Below are 21,345 nucleotides of genomic sequence, written 5' to 3'. Positions count from 1 at the left end.
ACAAACAGAAATAGCAAAGTGAACAAATCAGGTCAAAACCAAGAAAACAGCAATAGAATCAAATCAAACAGCAGAGAATAAACCTTCTAGGAAGCGAGGTTAGAAAACACAGATAAGTACTATCCAAGAGTAGCAAAGAAGCTAGTGCAGACAGACTGAACACTAGCGGGGTCTGAGCAGCCTAGCAAGGTATTTATGAGCAAGTGGGATGGGTGTAGATGCTGAGAGCAGATAAATAGGCTCTAGGTCCAAGTCTGCTGATAAGACCGGGCATCGTCACAGTATTGCATGATGTAAAGGTGAAGATAGGAAAATTAACCCTGTTCTCACGACCAGATCCTACTATTTACAGCTATCACACACAAAATATGACGGTGCCAATCTTCTGACTACATTAAACATAACATACAGTAATGATTAAAACATTTGACATGATGCAAGAGCCCAAATACTGTAGTTGGGGGTTGGTGGGCCAAGTGCCCTGAATTTTGGGTGAAGTATGGGGTGGTGCCAAGAAGCCCGAGTTTTTAGACTCGGGACTAGGGAAGTGAACTGAATCTTTGCCATTTGTAAAGAAAGGTGTAGCCATGACTCATAGGCATTAGCTACACTTATATTATTATTATTATAGGCTATAGCAATTTTTCCTCTCATTTTCACATCTTCTTAATGTTTTGGTAGGACTATTTTTATTAACATTTTTAGGGACCTCATATTTAAAATATGTCAAGTTTGTGGATTCTCTAAAGTAGGTATCCAATTTCCTGTAACCTACCTCAAACGTGCCAACAATTTTATCGGTGACGGTTTTGTGATAAAACTGCCCATTTTTGAGTCCCAAATCCAAGATGTACTAACACAAGAACATGGAAAGCATCGTCCTTCTTCCAACGTCTTGGCTTTAATTTACATGAGATTTTTCAAGCATTGATTTACTGCTCCGCTCCCTGATCCCTTACACAGTGTGAAATATAAGAAGCTCTCATTGGTGGCCCAGATACCCAACGCTAAACTCCCTCGCCGCTGTCGCCACCCCGTACACATGTTCAGCTCCAAAATAATTGATCATTTGTGGCCTCCTTAGTGTAGATCTGTTCAGATGGATAATTCAGGCCTCTTACTGTTACTGGAAATCGTTTGGCACTGGAAAATGAGTTGGTTTTATGGATTATGTGTATAGTGTTACCTAACAGAATTTCATTTAAAAATGCTTATAATTCATCTCATTGGTAAAGACACATTAAATCCCTGGGCTGTCACATAACTAATCCAAAGTACGTGACCTTTTTTTGCAACATATAAATTGACAAACAGCATGAAATAGCAAGTTGTAATAGTCACACACTGCAGGTTTGCTTCATTTTTCAGTCTGTGATATAGTGAAAAAACTTATGATAAAAAATGATTCTTTAATAGCACCCAATGGTCTAGTGATACTTGCTGTTCTGGCATCTAGAAAATAATGATCAATCAAATTTGAAATTGGTTGTCTAATCTGGAAAATCTTTACTTTTTTTTTGTTTTCTGTTATTTTGAAAGTGTAAATGATGGAAATAAAATCTAACTTTTGTTGACATATTATAAGAATGTCTAATCTGTGATTTGATGCCTTTTGGAGATTTTTCCATCTTTCCTTGGCATTTTTATGAACATTAATACATTTTTTTTACCTGGGGTGCCCAAACTTTTGATCCCCACTGTATCTCACATCTACCTATCTATCTATCTCATATCTATCTATCTTATACCAACCTCTCATTATATCTATCTATCTTTATTATGTATCTATTTTTCTGACCAGTGCACAGAGGGGAGTGACTAACTGGTCAAGGGGATGAAGTGTGCAGTGCTCTAGCAGCCAAGGGGAATGCCCATTGGGCGCCAAAGCCCAATTTTCAAATCTTTTCAACCTCTAAAATCTCAGTGCTGCGAGAGTTAATTAACTACTAAGAGACATGTGCAATTAAAGGTCAAAAGCCCCATACAGCCATGCCATTACGCCATACCATAAACCCCTGCTGACACTTCTGCTTTAACAAGTTATGCATAGCAGTTAAAGGACAAAAAGACAATTTATTTTTGCTAGAAGGCTTCCATAATGATAAACATATCATAGGTTGTCCCACTGAGGTCCCCAGAAATGAACAATCATCTGTAGTGGGACTCTGTTAGCAAGGCTTTCATGTTCTGCAGCACCTCCGCAGGGTAAATAAAGCATTGCAGTGAAATTAATGGACTTCCCATATTAAATATGGACATTTGCTGTCCTACAGTGAGAGAGATGCTCCACTTTGTCTCTCTCCTCGCCAATAGATGAGGGTTTTAAATTTTTATTCTGAACCAGACAACCTTGTAAAATACAATTCTTCAAAAGACAATTGAAATGCTTGTGAAGTGTATGAAATTGTTCAGAATGTCTCATATCAGCTTTTAAGTATTCCTCCATGCCCTTCTGAAGTGATGGAAAGTATGATATTGAGAGTAGTTGGCTATGGTCCCAATACGGTACACACTGAAATAGTCCCAGCAGTCGCTGCTTTGGGAATGAACAGTTAATGCATACATACATTTATATTTATATGTACTTTTATTCCTTCTCAGGTTTTTACTTGAAGGAGGTCGGAGTACTACAGCCTTTAGCGGATTATCTAGGTAGACATTAAACTAATCCCGCCATGTTGTTGTTGTGTCATGCTAAATCCTATGCAAGCCAGCCATAGATCATGCTGAGGACGTGGAGAAAAATTGGCATCCATGATGCATTAAAAGGTGGAAAAATTCCAGGGCATCCTTCTCAGCTAATATCTCTTCGGGGACCTGACGTTCTGACTAATCTAAGCTTGTCTTTTTGAGAGTAGAGCGAAAATGACAGAACCACTTGTATAGGTCTATTAAATTGTCATTGTGAATATAGAAACAGGCTCTGTACATGGCTAAAGGGATTAAAAACAGCAGTCTGAGTGTATACACCACACAATATGACTGTATACTAGACTGTAAAAAACAAATCTTTATAATTATTTAAAGAACTATTTATAGTTGAAATCCCAGAGCTGTGTTGTTGATGGTGTGCTTTACTGTACAAACAGGGCAAAATAACTTTATAGTATGAATTTAAGTTTAGAGATATGTAAAAGGGTTACTCCGCCCCTAGACATCTTATAACCTAAGGACGGGGGATAAGATGTCTGATCGTGGGGGTCCCGCCGCTGGGACCCTCACAATCTCTGTGCAGCACCCAGAATTCGCTGGGTGCTGGCGGCGGGGGTCGTGACGTCACGATCACACCCCCTCATGACATCACACCACACCCCCTCAATGCAAGTCTATGGGAAGGGGCGTTGCAGCCGCCACAACCCCTCCCATAGACTTGCATTGAGGGGGCGTGGTGTGACAGCACGAGGGGCTTGCCGGACGCTCCAAGCGTTTGGAACAAAATGCTCCGAACGATGGGGCAGTGGAGTATCACTTTTAGACTTCATAGTATGAATTAAATGATCGCGGTGTCATCCAAACATATCCTCTGCTCCTGGAGGGTCCTACCTTATAAAGTGTACACTATGTTGTCCATTCCCTGTTATAGCTTTTGTACATAGACCAGAGGCTTACCAATAGCAAAAATCAAAACGGGCCACCCTACTATTATTCCAGCAATACCCTTTTTGCCAGTATGGGGTCAGATTGGTGCTTTTCCTTCCCCAACCCTTTATTGTCCTTGGATGGAGTGGCCCACAAATTCGTACCTTTTCGTAAAAGCGACTCTTACTGTCTCTGACCTGCTCATCTACATGCATTGCATGGTCAGCCATATACTTTAAATGAATGGTGGGCCCTTAGGTAAGGTTTTTTGACATCTGCCCCAATAATAAGTAAATATTTGGGGTGCAGTAGTAGCATTAGAAACTGGGCTCAACAGCACTTAGGTGAACAGCAATTCTATTAATGATATTTCATAGTTAGAATTCTCTTATAGGTCTTGCTGATTAAAGTTGTGCCTCTGTCACCACCTGTGATCTACCCTTAATGGGGTCTTAATCTTTTCTTCTTATCAACCTTATGAATTAGTCTAAGTTCTCTTGGAAGTCTGCAGATTCCACAAAAAATTGGCAATCTTTATAGTGCAGCTTGATACACTATTTTTTTCTTCCAACAAAATGCTAGACAATATAATGGCAACACAATGGACCCTACTAAAGTCAATGGGGTCCATTGGGCGCTATTGGTGTCCAGCATACAGCAGATCCATTACATCCATTTTTACATTGTTCGGCTCTATAAACCCCTGAGCTGTTTCTGCACTGCTTCACAAGACCACAAAAAACTATGCGGATATTGAGAGATAATTAGTGTCAGTTCAGTTTTCCAACTAAAACGAGTAACAGAATTTTGGAGTTGACTAAATATTTTATAAAGGGATTCTCCCAACTTTAATATTAATCACCTTAGTATCGGCCATCAGTATCAGATCAGTGGCGGATCAATTCCCAACACCCCCACTGAGTGTATTTTGAGGCATAAAATGTTAGTTTTACATCTAAAAATATATTTCCATTGTATATTAACACCCCCCCCCCTTTTGAAATGCATTGAGTTTAGTTGGAAAAGGCCTAACAGTTCACATGTAGTTTAATTTTACAGCCGTTCTTGTTTTATCTTCAAAAAGTTGTTGTATTTTTTTTTACATGTTTTGCCTGAGCTAATGCTTCAAAACACATTGGAATTGCAAAAGAAAAACATTTGTGTGAATATCCTTAACAATGGGCAAAAACTGCCATAAAAATTGCCATGAAGTTCTCCAAAAATTGATCCATAAGATAACACATGCATAAAAACACTCATAAAAGCATCACCAAAAAAATTGCTTACATTTTTTTTTTAGTTTTCCAATTGCTGAGCAGCAAAGTACCCCTTTAAGTCCCTGAGGGACTAATGTGGCCAGTTTGGGAATCCAGAAGGATTCATGATTACTTAATCGTTAATATCGATTCGGATGATTTTTTCAAGAATGGTTAGACACAGTGGTTAGACACAGGACTAATGTGGCCAGTTTGTGAATCCAGAAGGATTCATGATTAATTAATCGTTGAAATCGATTCAGGATTTTTTCAAGAATGGTTAGACACAGGGAATCAGTATCATTTTTATGTATACTGGAAAAATGTTGTGATATGCTATATAATAAAAAAAAAATTTGTTTGATCGGTGTTTGCACATGCAGGAACGTGCAAGCACCGTGATCTCTGGTATGCAACACATATTGAAGTCTTTGGGTTCATCTTTGAATGTTTCCAATTACAGCGAAGTAGCCCTTCTACCTTTTGGAGGTAGCAATCCTGGAATTTAATGTTTAGCCCCTCTAAAGAGTCTTGAAACACAACTGGGCTTTATTATTTAATCCAGATTCTTCTCCAAAAGGACAATTTAGCCATCTGTAGACAGCTGTTTCTGTGTTTTGCTCCTCATAAGTACAGACCAGTGTCACGATGCCGGCTGGCAGGTAGTGGATCCTCTGTGCCAGAGAGGGATTGGTGTGGACCGTGCTAGTGGACCGGTTCTAAGCCACTACTGGTTTTCACCAGAGCCCGCCGCAAAGCGGGATGGTCTTGCTGCGGCGGTAGTGACCAGGTCGTATCCACTAGCAACGGCTCACCTCTCTGGCTGCTGAAGATAGGCGCGGTACAAGGGAGTAGGCAAAAGCAAGGTCGGACGTAGCAGAAGGTCGGGGCAGGCAGCAAGGATCGTAGTCAGGGGCAACGGCAGAAGGTCTGGAAACACAGGCAAGGAACACACAAGGAACGCTTTCACTGGCACTAAGGCAACAAGATCCGGCAAGGGAGTGCAGGGGAAGTGAGGTGATATAGGGAAGTGCACAGGTGAACACACTAATTGGAACCACTGCGCCAATCAGCGGCGCAGTGGCCCTTTAAATCGCAGAGACCCGGCGCGCGCGCGCCCTAGGGAGCGGGGCCGCGCGCGCCGGGACAGAACAGACGGAGAGCGAGTCAGGTAGGGGAGCCGGGGTGCGCATCGCGAGCGGGCGCTACCCGCATCGCGAATCGCATCCCGGCTGGCAGCGGAATCGCAGCGCCCCGGGTCAGAGGACGTGACCGGAGCGCTGCCGCGGGGAGAGTGAAGCGAGCGCTCCGGGGAGGAGCGGGGACCCGGAGCGCTCGGCGTAACAGTACCCCCCCCCTTGGGTCTCCCCCTCTTCTTAGAGCCTGAGAACCTGAGGAGCAGACTTTTGTCTAGGATGTTGTCCTCAGGTTCCCAGGATCTCTCTTCAGGACCACAACCCTCCCAGTCCACTAAAAAAAAATTTTTCCCTCTGACCTTTTTGGCAGCTAAAATTTCTTTGACCGAGAAGATGTCCGAGGAGCCGGAAACAGGAGTGGGAGGAACAGATTTGGGAGAAAAACGGTTGAGGATGAGTGGTTTGAGAAGAGAGACGTGAAAGGCATTAGGGATACGAAGAGAGGGAGGAAGAAGAAGTTTATAAGAGACAGGATTAATTTGACACAAAATTTTGAAAGGACCAAGATAGCGTGGTCCCAACTTGTAGCTAGGGACACGGAAGCGGACATATTTAGCGGAGAGCCATACCTTGTCTCCAGGGGAAAAAACGGGGGGAGCTCTTCTTTTCTTATCCGCGAACTTCTTCATGCGTGATGAAGCCTGTAAGAGAGAATTTTGGGTCTCTCTCCATATGATGGAAAGGTCACGAGAAATTTCATCCACAGCGGGCAGACCAGAGGGCAAGGGAGTAGGGAGGGGGGGAAGAGGGTGACGGCCGTACACCACGAAAAATGGGGATTTGGAGGAAGACTCAGAGACCCTGAAGTTATACGAGAATTCGGCCCATGGGAGGTGATCTGCCCAGTCATCCTGGCGGGAGGAAACAAAATGTCGCAAATAATCACCCAAGATCTGGTTAATCCTTTCTACTTGTCCATTGGACTGGGGATGATATGCAGAAGAAAAATTTAATTTAATCTTGAGTTGTTTACAGAGAGCCCTCCAGAATTTAGACACGAATTGGACGCCTCTATCCGAGACAATCTGCGTAGGCAACCCGTGAAGACGAAAAATGTGTACAAAAAATTGTTTAGCCAACTGAGGCGCAGAAGGAAGACCAGGAAGAGGGATGAAATGTGCCATTTTGGAGAATCGATCAACGACCACCCAAATAACAGTGTTGCCACGGGAAGGGGGTAAATCAGTAATAAAATCCATACCAATCAGCGACCAAGGCTGTTCGGGGACAGGCAGAGGATGAAGAAAACCAGCGGGCTTCTGGCGAGGAGTCTTATCCCGGGCACAGATAGTGCAGGCTCGCACAAAGTCCACAACATCCGTCTCCAGAGTCGGCCACCAATAGAAGCGGGAGATGAGTTGCACAGATTTCTTGATACCCGCATGACCTGCGAGATGGGAGGAGTGACCCCATTTGAGGATTCCGAGGCGTTGGCGAGGAGAAACAAAGGTCTTTCCTGGAGGAGTCTGCCTGATGGAGGCAGGAGAAGTGGAGATCAGGCAGTCAGGTGGAATGATGTGTTGCGGAGAGAGTTCAACTTCTGAGGCATCCGAGGAACGAGAGAGAGCATCGGCCCTAATGTTCTTATCGGCAGGACGAAAGTGAATCTCAAAATTAAATCGGGCAAAGAACAGAGACCACCGGGCCTGGCGAGGATTCAGCCGTTGGGCAGACTGGAGGTAGGAGAGGTTCTTGTGGTCGGTGTAGATAATAACAGGAGAACTTGATCCCTCCAGCAGATGCCTCCATTCCTCAAGTGCTAATTTAATGGCTAGAAGCTCTCGATCCCCGATGGAGTAGTTCCTCTCCGCTGGAGAGAAGGTCCTAGAGAAAAAACCACAAGTGACAGCATGCCCGGAAGAATTTTTTTGTAGAAGAACAGCTCCAGCTCCCACTGAGGAGGCATCAACCTCCAATAGGAAGGGTTTGGAAGGGTCAGGTCTGGAGAGGACGGGAGCCGAAGAAAAGGCAGACTTGAGTCGTTTAAAGGCGTCTTCTGCTTGAGGAGGCCAGGACTTGGGATCAGCATTTTTTTTGGTTAAAGCCACGATAGGAGCCACAATGGTAGAAAAATGTGGAATAAATTGCCTGTAATAATTGGCGAACCCCAAAAAGCGTTGGATAGCACGGAGTCCGGAGGGGCGTGGCCAATCTAAGACGGCAGAGAGTTTGTCTGGATCCATCTGTAGTCCCTGGCCAGAGACCAAATATCCTAAAAAAGGAAGAGATTGGCATTCAAACAGACATTTCTCAATTTTGGCATAGAGTTGGTTGTCACGAAGTCTCTGAAGAACCATACGGACATGCTGGCGGTGTTCTTCTAGATTGGCAGAAAAAATTAGGATATCGTCCAGATATACAACAACACAGGAGTATAACAGATCACGAAAAATTTCATTGACAAAGTCTTGGAAGACGGCAGGGGCGTTGCACAGTCCAAAGGGCATGACCAGATACTCAAAGTGTCCATCTCTGGTGTTAAATGCCGTTTTCCACTCGTCCCCCTCTCTGATGCGGATGAGGTTATAGGCGCCTCTTAAGTCCAATTTAGTGAAGATGTGGGCACCTTGGAGGCGATCAAAGAGTTCAGAGATGAGGGGTAAGGGGTAGCGGTTCTTAACCGTGATTTTATTAAGACCGCGGTAGTCAATGCAAGGACGTAGGGAGCCATCTTTTTTGGACACAAAGAAAAATCCGGCTCCGGCAGGAGAGGAGGATTTACGGATAAAGCCCTTTTTTAGATTCTCCTGGACGTATTCGGACATGGCAAGAGTCTCTGGGGCAGAGAGAGGATAAATTCTGCCCCGGGGTGGAGTAGTGCCCGGGAGGAGGTCGATAGGGCAATCATAAGGCCTGTGAGGAGGTAGAGTCTCAGCTTGTTTTTTGCAGAAAACATCCGCGAAGTCCATATAGGCCTTAGGGAGACCGGTTACTGGAGGAACCACAGAGTTACGGCAAGGGTTACTGGGAACCGGTTTTAGACAGTTCTTGGAACAAGAGGACCCCCAACTCTTGATCTCCCCAGTGGACCAATCCAGGGTAGGGGAATGAAGTTGAAGCCAGGGAAGTCCAAGGAGAATTTCCGAGGTGCAATTGGGGAGGACCAAAAGTTCAATCCTCTCATGATGAGATCCGATGCTCATAAGAAGGGGCTCCGTGCGGAAACGTATGGAACAGTCCAATCTTTCATTATTTACACAATTGATGTAGAGGGGTCTGGCGAGACTGGTCACCGGGATGTTGAACCTGTTGACGAGAGAGGCCAAAATAAAATTTCCTGCAGATCCAGAGTCCAAGAAGGCCACTGTAGAGAAGGAGAAGGCAGAGGCAGACATCCGCACAGGCACAGTAAGACGTGGAGAAGCAGAGTAGACATCAAGGACTGTCTCACCTTTGTGCGGAGTCAGCGTACGTCTTTCCAGGCGGGGAGGACGGATAGGACAATCTCTCAGGAAGTGTTCGGTACTAGCACAGTACAGGCAGAGGTTCTCCATACGGCGTCGTGTCCTCTCTTGAGGTGTCAGGCGAGACCGGTCGACCTGCATAGCCTCCACGGCGGGAGGCACAGGAACAGATTGCAGGGGACCAGAGGAGAGAGGAGCCGAGGAGAAGAAACGCCTCGTGCGAACAGAGTCCATATCTTGGCGGAGTTCCTGACGCCTTTCGGAAAAACGCATGTCAATGCGAGTGGCTAGGTGAATAAGTTCATGTAGATTAGCAGGAATTTCTCGTGCGGCCAGAACATCTTTAATGTTGCTGGATAGGCCTTTTTTGAAGGTCGCGCAGAGGGCCTCATTATTCCAGGACAATTCTGAAGCAAGAGTACGGAATTGTACGGCATACTCGCCAACGGAAGAATTACCCTGGACCAGGTTCAACAGGGCAGTCTCAGCAGAAGAGGCTCGGGCAGGTTCCTCAAAGACACTTCGGATTTCCGAGAAGAAGGAGTGTACAGAGGCAGTGACGGGGTCATTGCGGTCCCAGAGCGGTGTGGCCCATGACAGGGCTTTTCCGGACAGAAGGCTGACTACGAAAGCCACCTTAGACCTTTCAGTGGGAAACAGGTCCGACATCATCTCCAGATGCAGGGAACATTGGGAAAGAAAGCCACGGCAAAACTTAGAGTCCCCATCAAATTTATCCGGCAAGGATAAGCGTATCCCAGGAGCGGCCACTCGCTGCGGAGGAGGTGCAGGAGCTGGCGGAGGAGATGACTGCTGAAGCTGTGGTAGTAACTGTTGTAGCAAAACGGTCAGTTGAGACAGCTGTTGGCCTTGTTGCGCTATCTGTTGTGACTGCTGGGCGACCACCGTGGTGAGGTCAGCGACAACTGGCAGAGGAACTTCAGCGGGATCCATGGCCGGATCTACTGTCACGATGCCGGCTGGCAGGTAGTGGATCCTCTGTGCCAGAGAGGGATTGGTGTGGACCGTGCTAGTGGACCGGTTCTAAGCCACTACTGGTTTTCACCAGAGCCCGCCGCAAAGCGGGATGGTCTTGCTGCGGCGGTAGTGACCAGGTCGTATCCACTAGCAACGGCTCACCTCTCTGGCTGCTGAAGATAGGCGCGGTACAAGGGAGTAGGCAAAAGCAAGGTCGGACGTAGCAGAAGGTCGGGGCAGGCAGCAAGGATCGTAGTCAGGGGCAACGGCAGAAGGTCTGGAAACACAGGCAAGGAACACACAAGGAACGCTTTCACTGGCACTAAGGCAACAAGATCCGGCAAGGGAGTGCAGGGGAAGTGAGGTGATATAGGGAAGTGCACAGGTGAACACACTAATTGGAACCACTGCGCCAATCAGCGGCGCAGTGGCCCTTTAAATCGCAGAGACCCGGCGCGCGCGCGCCCTAGGGAGCGGGGCCGCGCGCGCCGGGACAGAACAGACGGAGAGCGAGTCAGGTAGGGGAGCCGGGGTGCGCATCGCGAGCGGGCGCTACCCGCATCGCGAATCGCATCCCGGCTGGCAGCGGAATCGCAGCGCCCCGGGTCAGAGGACGTGACCGGAGCGCTGCCGCGGGGAGAGTGAAGCGAGCGCTCCGGGGAGGAGCGGGGACCCGGAGCGCTCGGCGTAACAACCAGGGTGCTGGCCGGCAGAAAGGTTTATGTTGTAGAACTGAAGAGGTAAAGTCTCTCCCTAAAGGGGTACTCCCCTGAAAACATCTTATTCCCTATCCAAAGGATAGGGGATAGGATGTTAGATTGCGGGGATCCCGCTTCTGCAGCACCCCTGTCATTTGGTGCACGTAACGAACTCTGCTCCTTGCCCAATGACTGGCGATGCCAGCCGACATGCCCCCTCTATTCACATCTATGGGAGGAGGCGTGATGGCTATGCACTAGCCATCACTGCCCCCTGTCATAGACATGAATGGAGGGGGCGTGGCGTAACGTCACGAATGCAGAAGCTGCAAGCTTCCGTGTTCAGGATGCTACCGACCCAGCTGCGGGTCCCCCGCGATCTAACATCTTATGCCCTCTCCTTTGGATAGGGAATAAGATGTTTTCAGCGGAGTACCCCTCTAAGGAGAGGACCAAAAGGATTCTCTGTGAAAAATATGCAGAGTAGCTCTCCACCAGAAAGCATGGGTTTTTCCTGTATGAGGGTACACTAATAAAACAGATGGTTAGATGGTCATCCAGTCCTGCCAAAATTAGCGGTTTGGCTGATATATGTCCAATTTGTATATGGGGCCTGTAGAAATTTGATGTTGAATTCAATAAATTTGTCAGTGTTTCCATGCTTGAATAGATCTGTTTATCACTGCTTAGGATATGAATGGTTTAAATAAATTGTCTTTTTGTTCCAGGTTTCAAATTGGTTTGCAAATGCAAGAAGACGCCTCAAAAACACTGTGAGACAACCAGATCTGAGCTGGGCTTTGAGGATAAAGTTATATAACAAATATGTTCAAGGGAATGCCGAACGTCTCAGTGTCAGCAGTGAAGACTCCTGTTCAGAAGGTTTGTTCATGTTCATTGTGATAATTTGGCTCAGTCAGGACTCGGAGGCACAGGTTGACATTGTGAGGTTGGGTAGTTGAACATACAGATAGCAGTTTTCACAGTTTCTGCTATGTCCATCTCCAGTGATCATTGACAGTCTGTGACAAGCCACTCAATGAAACCTCCAACATAGGTGTGAACCCTGTCTTATATAACCCCAGATATGCCCTGCACATTAGAACAATCACTACTTAAAGGGGTTATCCAGGAATAGAAAAACAGAGGTAATTTCTTTCAAAGACAGCTCCACATCTGTCCCCAGGTTTTGTGTGGTATTACAACTTGGTTCCATTCACTTTAATGGAACTGAGCTGCAGAACTACACACAACCTGGAGACAGAAGGGATTGTTTTTTTGAAAGAAATACACTCTCATTTTCTATTCCTGGATAACCCCTTTAAGTCTTAAACTTCTCCAAAATAACATTTCTTTGAGCTGAGCACTCCCCTTACTAGAGCAGATTTTCTGCCTTTTTATATCTCTGGGTAAACTGGTCATCTTCGTTGAGAAGACCCACCATCTGGAAGACAAATTTCTATGCAATTTTTGATGGTCATCTTAAGAGGCTTCTTTGTAGTATTTTTAGATAAAGCCTGTGCAAATGATCCAGATTCTGCCTATATTTTACAAAAACTGAAACTATTTAAGGTGAAAATGAAGGCGATAACCAAAAAAGTAAGCTTTTGGCCACCGAAAATTATCAGAATTTTCTGCCGATAATTTCGATGGGTGTGACTTAACCCTTTCCTGACCCATGACATATATGTACGTCATGGATCGCGCGAGGACATGACGCGGGCCACGGGTCAGGTCCGTGTCATAACAGGGACATGCCTGCTGCTATCAGCAGCTGACATCTGCCTGTAATGACGGACATTGAAGCAATCTAACATTTAACTGGTTGCCACAGTGTATGGCGCAAGCTCCTGACTCGAGCCCCTGCCATACCCGACGGCCCCCTGCTGATTCTAGTAGCAGGGAGTCGTAGCTAATGGCCGACATTAGCTTTAAACACTGCCTTAAACACTCACAATGCTTTAAACACTCACGGGTCGTCCAGTGGAGTGGATCGCCCCCTCAAAAATTGCTGATTTTGGTCACATCACATCCCCAAAAAAGTAATAAAATGTAACAAAAACTATACTGAAAAAAGGGGGCGGGGCAATGCATTTTCGGTTTCGGTTTTTGGCCAAGCACAGCCTAAATTTTCGGTTTCGGACTAAAATTTTCCTTGCGGTTTGCCAGGTTTTGCCATCAGATTTTGCTGGTGTTTCAAGATATATATTGGTCCACAGCTTGCTGACCATTTAATACTTAACCGTTAAAGAGGTTATCCCACGATAAGAAAAGTTATGCCCTATCCACAGGATAAAGGACTACTATTTGATTGTGGGGAACGACCGCTGTTTGGAGGTCAGTTGTCCCCCAAGAGAATTAAGCAACAGCGCCCCTGCTCCATTTACTCATTGCTGCCAAGCATTAAGCTCAGCAATGTATAGAAGTCCCACATGCTGTGAATGGAGCACTGCCCGAAGGTATGTGCTGTCGCTCCATTCTCTTGTGGGACAATTGACCTTTGTTCTAGTATTGGTGAGGGCCCCAGCAGTCAGACCCCCCCACTGATCACTTACCGTAGTTATCCCCTATCTTTTGAAATGGAAACCATAACCTAACCATAAAACTTAGTCCCAAAGAGCATTACTTGACCTTAGGTCTATAAGGCTCTGCTCATATCTGAATTATGGTTTATATTCATAACAGAAGCCATGAAACAGTGCTGGATCCATCAAACTATAGATCCAGTGAGGTCTTTTGGGGCTTCTGGTTGTCAAATCTGGCAGAACTTTCCACAAAGGCGCCAATGGGACCACAAGGTTCATTTCATGTTACTGTCAAGGAATATTCTTATAAATATATTCCACGTGGAGGGAGAGAGGTTTACTGCAATATTCTCAGACAGGCAGCATCGTGTCAATAATTCCAGATGTCGGATTGAAAGAGGATGTTGTAGGACCTTCTACACGACTGAAGTGTTAGAGTTATCCTAGGCACCATCTAGATTTACACAACATTGAATTATTTCTTCAGTGAGAACATTCTTCATATTATTTATGTCTTGAGGCACAGCGGCAGTAACATAAAGATGAGGAACTTCGTGTCATATATGGAAAAAACAAGAAGTGATATCTGATCCCTTACATGTGGGTTATGCAGAGTTATCCTATGTAGTGTACTGGCATTTATATTTATACTGGACACTGGCCAGACTTTCTAAGAAAAGAAGGACTATTCCTGTGAAGAATAAGTTGCAGATCAGTCTAAATAGAGCAGTTCCACAGAGCCGACAGGGAATGTTTATTGGTACAGAAATGGGGTTTATTCCAAAGGACTGTAACACAAGAATGCAGAGCAGAAGGGCTTAAAAGGGCATGACCATACCTATGATTGAAATACATGTGTTTATTACCTAGCCTGCACCCCCCGAGCCGGTGACCCTTGTCTCCCCTTTCACACTAGTCTTAGAAAAATAAATCTGGATAGATTTATTCAGCATTACATGCTCCCAAGTTCAGTTGTTCATTGTTAGAGCAGTATAAGGGAAAATAAATGTAATGAGATATTATTAAAAGGGGATTCCGCCAAAGCCGCTCTGAGCACATTTATTATTTGTAGTTCCACAAAAAGAAAAATATAAAAATACAGTTATAACCTAAAAATTCACCATCAATTTAGATAATTTTTTTTAGATTTTAAGCATTTTATTATGTGTGCAAAAGAGCCATTAGATGTAATATACAAGCTTTTAAAAGAAAATCTATATCATATAAACAGATACAGTAAATGTAAAGGTTGGGAGCAAAGGTTGGACTCACAGGCCAAAAATTTTTTGGGACTTGAAGAACGTATCAGTTATAATAGCCATACACATTCCATTAAAGGGGTTATCCGGGAAAAAACTTTTTTTTAATATATCAACTGGCTCCAGAAAGTTAAACAGATTTGTAAATTACTTCTATTAAAAAATCTTAATCCTTTCAGTACGTATGAGCTTCTGAAGTTAAGGTTGTTCTTTTCTGTATAAGTCCTCTCTGATGACAACTGTCTCGGGAAACACCCAGTTTAGAAGCAAATCCCCATAGCAAACCTTTTCTAAACTGGGCGTTTCCCGAGACAGGTGTCATCAGAGAGCACTTAGGCAGAAAAGAACAACCTTAACTTCAGAAGCTCATAAGAACTGAAAGGATTAAGATTATTTAATAGAAGTAATTTACAAATCTGTTTAACTTTCTGGAGCCAGTTGATATATGTAAAAAAGTTTTTTCCTGGATAACCGCTTTAATATTTAAGAAGACCCCTATAAGCAAAAAAAAACTTCTGATATTCTCTTCTGACTTGTATCAGTGTCATTTGTTTAAATGATGGAAAATAGTCAGCTAATTTACAGAATGTATCATTATATGGAGTTGTAAAAACATCACTTTTGTAGTATAGTTCGTTAATTACTTCAGTTTAAAAAAATTTTTTTTATTGTTTTTTAGATGGAGAAAATGTTCCCATGAGTCACGCTAATGAAGAAGTATATGATAAACCCATCCACCATACTGTGATCAATGCTGAGAACTCGGTCATCAAGTCAGGGATGAGGGCAGAAGCCAGTGCCAATGAAGACTATGTCTCCCCTCCAAAATACAAGAGCAGTTTATTGCATCGGTATCTCAATGACTCCTTAAGACATGTCATGGCCACTAATTCAGTCATGAGAGAAAACACAAGACAGAGAAACCACTCAGGATCATTCAGCTCGAACGAGTTTGAAGAAGAGCTTGTGTCCCCTTCATCTTCAGAAACTGAAGGCAATTTTGTTTACCGAACAGGTGAGTGTATGTATAGATGTGACTTTCCATATCTTGCTGTTCTACATGGCTTATGCATTTCGACGAAGGTAAATAAGAAAAATTATTGCTCTCAGAAGGTATTTAAAAAAATGTCTGGTCATCAAAAGTGAGACATGTGCATCTTGTCGATACAAGAAAAGCCTATGCTGCACACCATCTACATATTTTGGTGTCCCTCAGTATCTTTTTACTAGCAAGGGTTGGGAAGAGTTACCGTTGGCTTCACGTATACCCAACTCTTGCCGTGACTAGCATCAAGTGTGCTTACCCACATCATCTTGGTCTTCATGAACTTAGAGGCCATTGGCATCAAGGTTTTCCAGGTGATGGAGCACCACAACCCATTGCCTAATCCATAGCATGACAAGCACTGGCACTTTATGGGACTCCATTGAATGGCTTCTTACTTAGTTTCTTTCACTTTTACCTAACCAATAGCAGATGTGAACAGAGTCTGTTTTGCCTATTTCAGGTAGTGCAAGTCTTGAGTCTTGGTCAAGTAGACCTGAGCAGAAATACGGTATGTTCCACTACATTTCCAATGATGAAGACTGACCCCAAAAACGTTACCTATATAGGGCTATTGTTAGCACCATACAAATCTTGGAATATACCAGAGCCCATAGGGTTTGTGGGGCCCCTTGGCAATTTGGGTTAACTATCACTTTGCTTGTCAAGCTAGGGATGAGGTAGACACTATGGGGGTATTTACCAATAATGGCTGTGGTATGTGTTTTTTTTTGCTTCTTTTTTTTGTCATGGGTGGCTTTTTAACTCACTACACCAAATTTACAAAAATTTGGTGCAATTTCAGAAATGATCATCATATGTGTGAATTTACCCACCTTTCAGGTGATAGTACCAGGAAGCTCTTTCAGAGGTGATTCCTTGTGTGTTACTACAGTTTAGTAGCTTCATTGTGAAGTCCTTTATTTTACATTTCATTTGACATCTTTTTATTAGCTCATAGGGTAATAAATGCGAGGAGGGGAAGAGGGTGTGTCCCTCCTTGTGGTGGTGAGATGTGATTGGTGCACTTGCTCATGAAGCCTTGTCCAGGAGTCATCTTTTGTTCATGAATCATGGACAAACCTGAGGCTGCTGCACGACTGGTTAGTGTCCCAGTAGGTATGGGGACCCCTAGTGGTGGGATTCTGATGAGCTGTTTTCTTGATAAACTATTAGAAAATTGTGAAACAAACATATCACAAAAGGTATCTAATTTGCATCCATAAACTTTGTAATTTTAATTTCAAAGTAATAATTTGGATAAACAATAATTTGGATAAACATGTAAACAAGTATGGTTTGTAAACTTAATTTTACCAAATATCCAGATTTTAAAAAAATGTCCATCCTAACCATATTAAAAATGTTTACGAATAAAAAATAATAATATTTTTTTAGCTATATATTTTTTATGGAAAAATAAATAAATATATATATTTACTTGAAAAAAGGTCTGATTGAGAAGACCGAAACGTAGCACTATTGAAATGATGGGTGAATAAACCACCATTTTTCTACTTATTTTGGAGTGCCGCTTCTTCCTTTTTTGATTTTATATATATATATATATATATATATATATATATATATATATATATATATACACATTAATATACACACACATGTGTGTGTATATAAATATATATCCCAATTAGCTTTTTATATTCCGTAACTGAAGCTAAGCTGATACCAGGGAACATCGACCTGAAAAGGTGATGTAATTAATGAGCTGATTTGCATATTCCCCAACCCAGAATGCCTGCGGAGTGCTTAGTGGCCCTTGAAATCGCTGTCACACCGTCCTTGAGTTAAATACCCATCCCGTTTAGTATATGTATATATATATATATATATATATATTTCGAATAACAAGGGGATCTGCTTATATTAATGAGTAATTTCAACTAGTTTTTGTAATGTGTGTTTTTTATGCCACTTTTTTTATGGTGGTGATTTGCGCCATTTTAAAGGGGTTGTGCCAAATTTTGCGCTTTTTTTTTTTAAAGTTGCATTTTCATAAATTCCTGACCACTGCAAAAATCCCGACTCAAAAACACACGTAGCACAGCCAAACACAGGAACGCGCGTATATGAACAGTCCCAAAAAAGTCGCAAAAAACACACTGTGCTAAAATATTGAGCCAATTTTACCCATGAAAACAAGGGTAAAATGCTTCATAAATCTCCCCTTATGACTATGTTGCACAGGGACCACTTATACCAGAAATTGGCTTTGATCATACACTAGAACTGTCTGTATACTAGTACCTTGTATTCTTTCTACATTTGTGTTCTTCTGATCATGTAACTAAATCAGCGGCTTCAAACCGTGGCCCTCCAGATGTTGCAAAACTTCAACTCCCAGCATGCCCGGACAGCCTTTGGCTGTCCGGGCATGCTGGGAGTTGAAGTTTTGCAACATCTGCCGGGCCACAGTTTGAGACCACTGAATTGATTCCTGTAGAATAAAATGCTGTCAGTCGGATACAGCCCAGAAAAGGTGCCAGTCTGGAGTTTTACCATTTCCGAGCTTGCAGATAATGTTACATAGGTGTGGTTCGTAATTAACGCAATTAACGAACTATACTACAGTGGGTCCAGCAAGTTCTGCTAGGAATAAATTCATCTGGGACTTATTACTTGAGTCTGGAGTCTGGACAGTGAGCTCACAGGAACGATGTACAAAAACACTGTTGAAGAACACATCTGATGTGTAAATTGTTCTATAACAGACCTTAATTTCTAAGATCATTATCACCCGGCGGAAAGTTCCACCTTTCGCCTCCTCCCGGCCTTGCAAACAAGGTTTTACGATCTGTTGAAACCAGCCTTAGCCACATAGAGGGAAATTTACTAATGTGGTGCTGGAAATAAACCTATAGACAAAGGTGACAGATTTGACACTGTGTTTGCATCAATGTGTAAAATGAAATGTTTTCCATAGTTTACAACACTGTTATCTTATAGTGTATTATCACTGTTCTGTTTTTCTTGGATGTATAAAAAATGTAAAAATAACATACAGCCAGTTAAGTTCAGTCTAAATAAGCTGCAAATTCTGTGCTGTTTTATTTTAATATATATATATATATATATATATATATATATATATATATATATATATATATTATTATTATTATTATTTTTATATATTTTTTTTAAAATATACATTTTTTATATATACAGAACTCCAGTTTCCCCACCTCAAAACTATTATTAATGGCCTATCTTGCCTATCCGCTGTTTGCCAGATTAATGGCACCGCCCCCACATACAGAGAACAGAGCTTTAAGCAGACAGCTCCATACATTGTGTAGTGGCCAAGATGGGTTACTGCAGCTCAGCTTTGTTCAACTCAGTGGCTGCAGTAACCCAGCTCGGCTTTATTTAAAGGGGTATTCCAGGAATTTTTTTTTATTTGACTATGCTACAGGGGCTGAAGAGTTAGTGTAGTTCATAATATAGTGTCTTTACCTGTGTCTGACAGTTTTCTCACAATTCTGTGATTTTCACCCCACTATTTATTTTTAACAGCATACAAAATGACTTTTGTCTCAGATTTTGCCCACGTTGCAATATGGCCGAGACTTGACTCACTAGTCAGCTGATGACAGGGAGCTTGTCTGCTTCAATGGGTGGAGGGATCGCTTGGTGAGAGGGAGATCAACTGCAACTAATGAAACAGCTGTAGGCACCCTGATTGAAAACCACAGGTCTTTTGCTGGATGTAGCTCATTTATGTTTCAATGGGTGGGGTGGCTGATGTGCGGGAGGGAGGAAAATGGAATTGTGGGATTTGTAGGCAAAAAAAGAAAAGTCAAACAGGAAATACAATTCACAAAAAGCTAGCCACAGTGTTATGGTAATCTCACAACATAGCCATTTAGCCCCAAGACAAGCACAGATCCTTCCTAAGCATGTCCATTACTGTCGGCCAGGTATATACTAAAATCACCTTATGGTGGAGAACCCCTTTAATTCAACAGGAACTAAGCTGCAGTAACCCAGCTTGGCCACTACAGAATGTATGGGGCTGTCTGCTTCCAGCTCTATTCTCTGTATAAGCCATAGCCCCCACCTAGCAAACAGCTAATCGGTGAAGCTGTTGGGAGTTAGACCCCCAAATAATCCGAAAATAATAAAAATAATACTGCAAATAATACATTTCTCCTTAAGTAATTACTAAGTTCCTTAGGTTCGTAGGCACCCACTAGTAGTATCAGCAGGTAACCAGAATTTTATTGTTGAGATCTACGACTGTGTAAGGCTATGTTCACATCATATTTGTGAAGTATATCTGGCATGTATGCCACCAAAACTCCGGACATAAATGCTAAATAATTGAAAAGTAGAACAATGTCCAGCACAAAAGCACGATGCAAGATGAAATTTATTGTGGATACACACAGCAAACAGCAACACGGATCATGGAGTAGAGTACTCTACTCCATGATCCGTGTTGCTGTTTGCTGTGTGTATCCACAATAAATTTCATCTTGCATCGTGCTTTTGTGCTGGACATTGTTCTACTTTTCAATTGTTCATCCTCGTGGTGTCCGCACGAGTCCGTGCACTGAGGCGGCGGTGGAGAGCTGGACGATCTTTCTATTCCTATAAATGCTAAATATGTCCATAAAGTTACATGGGCCTGAAGAAGGCCAGAAGAGCTTTGTTATGTTGGCATCTCTGAACCTGATTGGTTGCTATGGGCAACAGCTCCACAAAGATTAATAAATCTTCCCCCTTAATCGAGTCTTGCATGTTGTCTTCGCGTCCACATCGGGTTTCATAGTTTAATAATGTGCTTGCAGTTTTGGGCAGGGAATTCGATCAATATAATATACAGTTACATCCTCCATGTCTCTTTACATCAATATACTGGACTTTAACATACTGTGAACTGACTTAGCTACGTGGAGGACTTTGCAGAACGTGTCTGAAAGTAAATTCCGCTTTTGTTTTTTTAATCAAAATAAAATCAACATTTTATGCTGATTCATTTCTTCTATATTTTTATAATGGTTGGAACAGTGGTTAACTGATACAGAGATCCAAATTCCCCCCGCATTTGAAACATATGATTTGAAACATAACATTTTTCTGCCTTTAGAGGAAGCTTAAGAGCTTACTGTGTTCTGTAAAAAACAAGAATTACAATATATATTTAAAATATATATATATATATATATATATAAATTATAATATATATATATATATATATATATATATATATATATATACATACATTATTTATATAATGAATATAATAAATTAAATTTATAATAATATATATATATATATATATATATATATATATATATATATATATACGGTATATATACACACTATCAGGGTTGCATGAGTTTCCTCCCACACTCCAAAATATACTGTTAGGTGAATTTAGG

At 42.7% G+C, this 21,345-nt stretch overlaps 1 protein-coding gene across 11 annotated transcripts in view; it reads left to right on the top strand.

Annotated features, from left to right (window-relative positions):
• Window positions 1-21,345, top strand: part of MKX (mohawk homeobox) — a 168,733-nt gene that overhangs the window by 72,234 nt on the left and 75,154 nt on the right. For 8 of the 11 annotated variants that reach the window (XM_056519388.1, XM_056519387.1, XM_056519393.1 and 5 more), the window contains 3 exons: window positions 11,840-11,993; window positions 15,575-15,910; window positions 16,404-16,451. In XM_056519388.1, the coding sequence (XP_056375363.1) occupies window positions 11,840-11,993; window positions 15,575-15,910; window positions 16,404-16,451 (538 nt within the window). The remainder of the gene's footprint in view (window positions 1-11,839; window positions 11,994-15,574; window positions 15,911-16,403; window positions 16,452-21,345) is intronic. The other 3 variants (XM_056519390.1, XM_056519389.1, XM_056519396.1) reach the window with 1 other exon arrangement.

The sequence above is a fragment of the Hyla sarda genome, chromosome 5 (assembly GCF_029499605.1).
Source record: "Hyla sarda isolate aHylSar1 chromosome 5, aHylSar1.hap1, whole genome shotgun sequence".
In the NCBI taxonomy this organism is placed as follows: domain Eukaryota; kingdom Metazoa; phylum Chordata; class Amphibia; order Anura; family Hylidae; genus Hyla; species Hyla sarda.
This window is presented reverse-complemented; position numbering and strand designations above follow the sequence as displayed.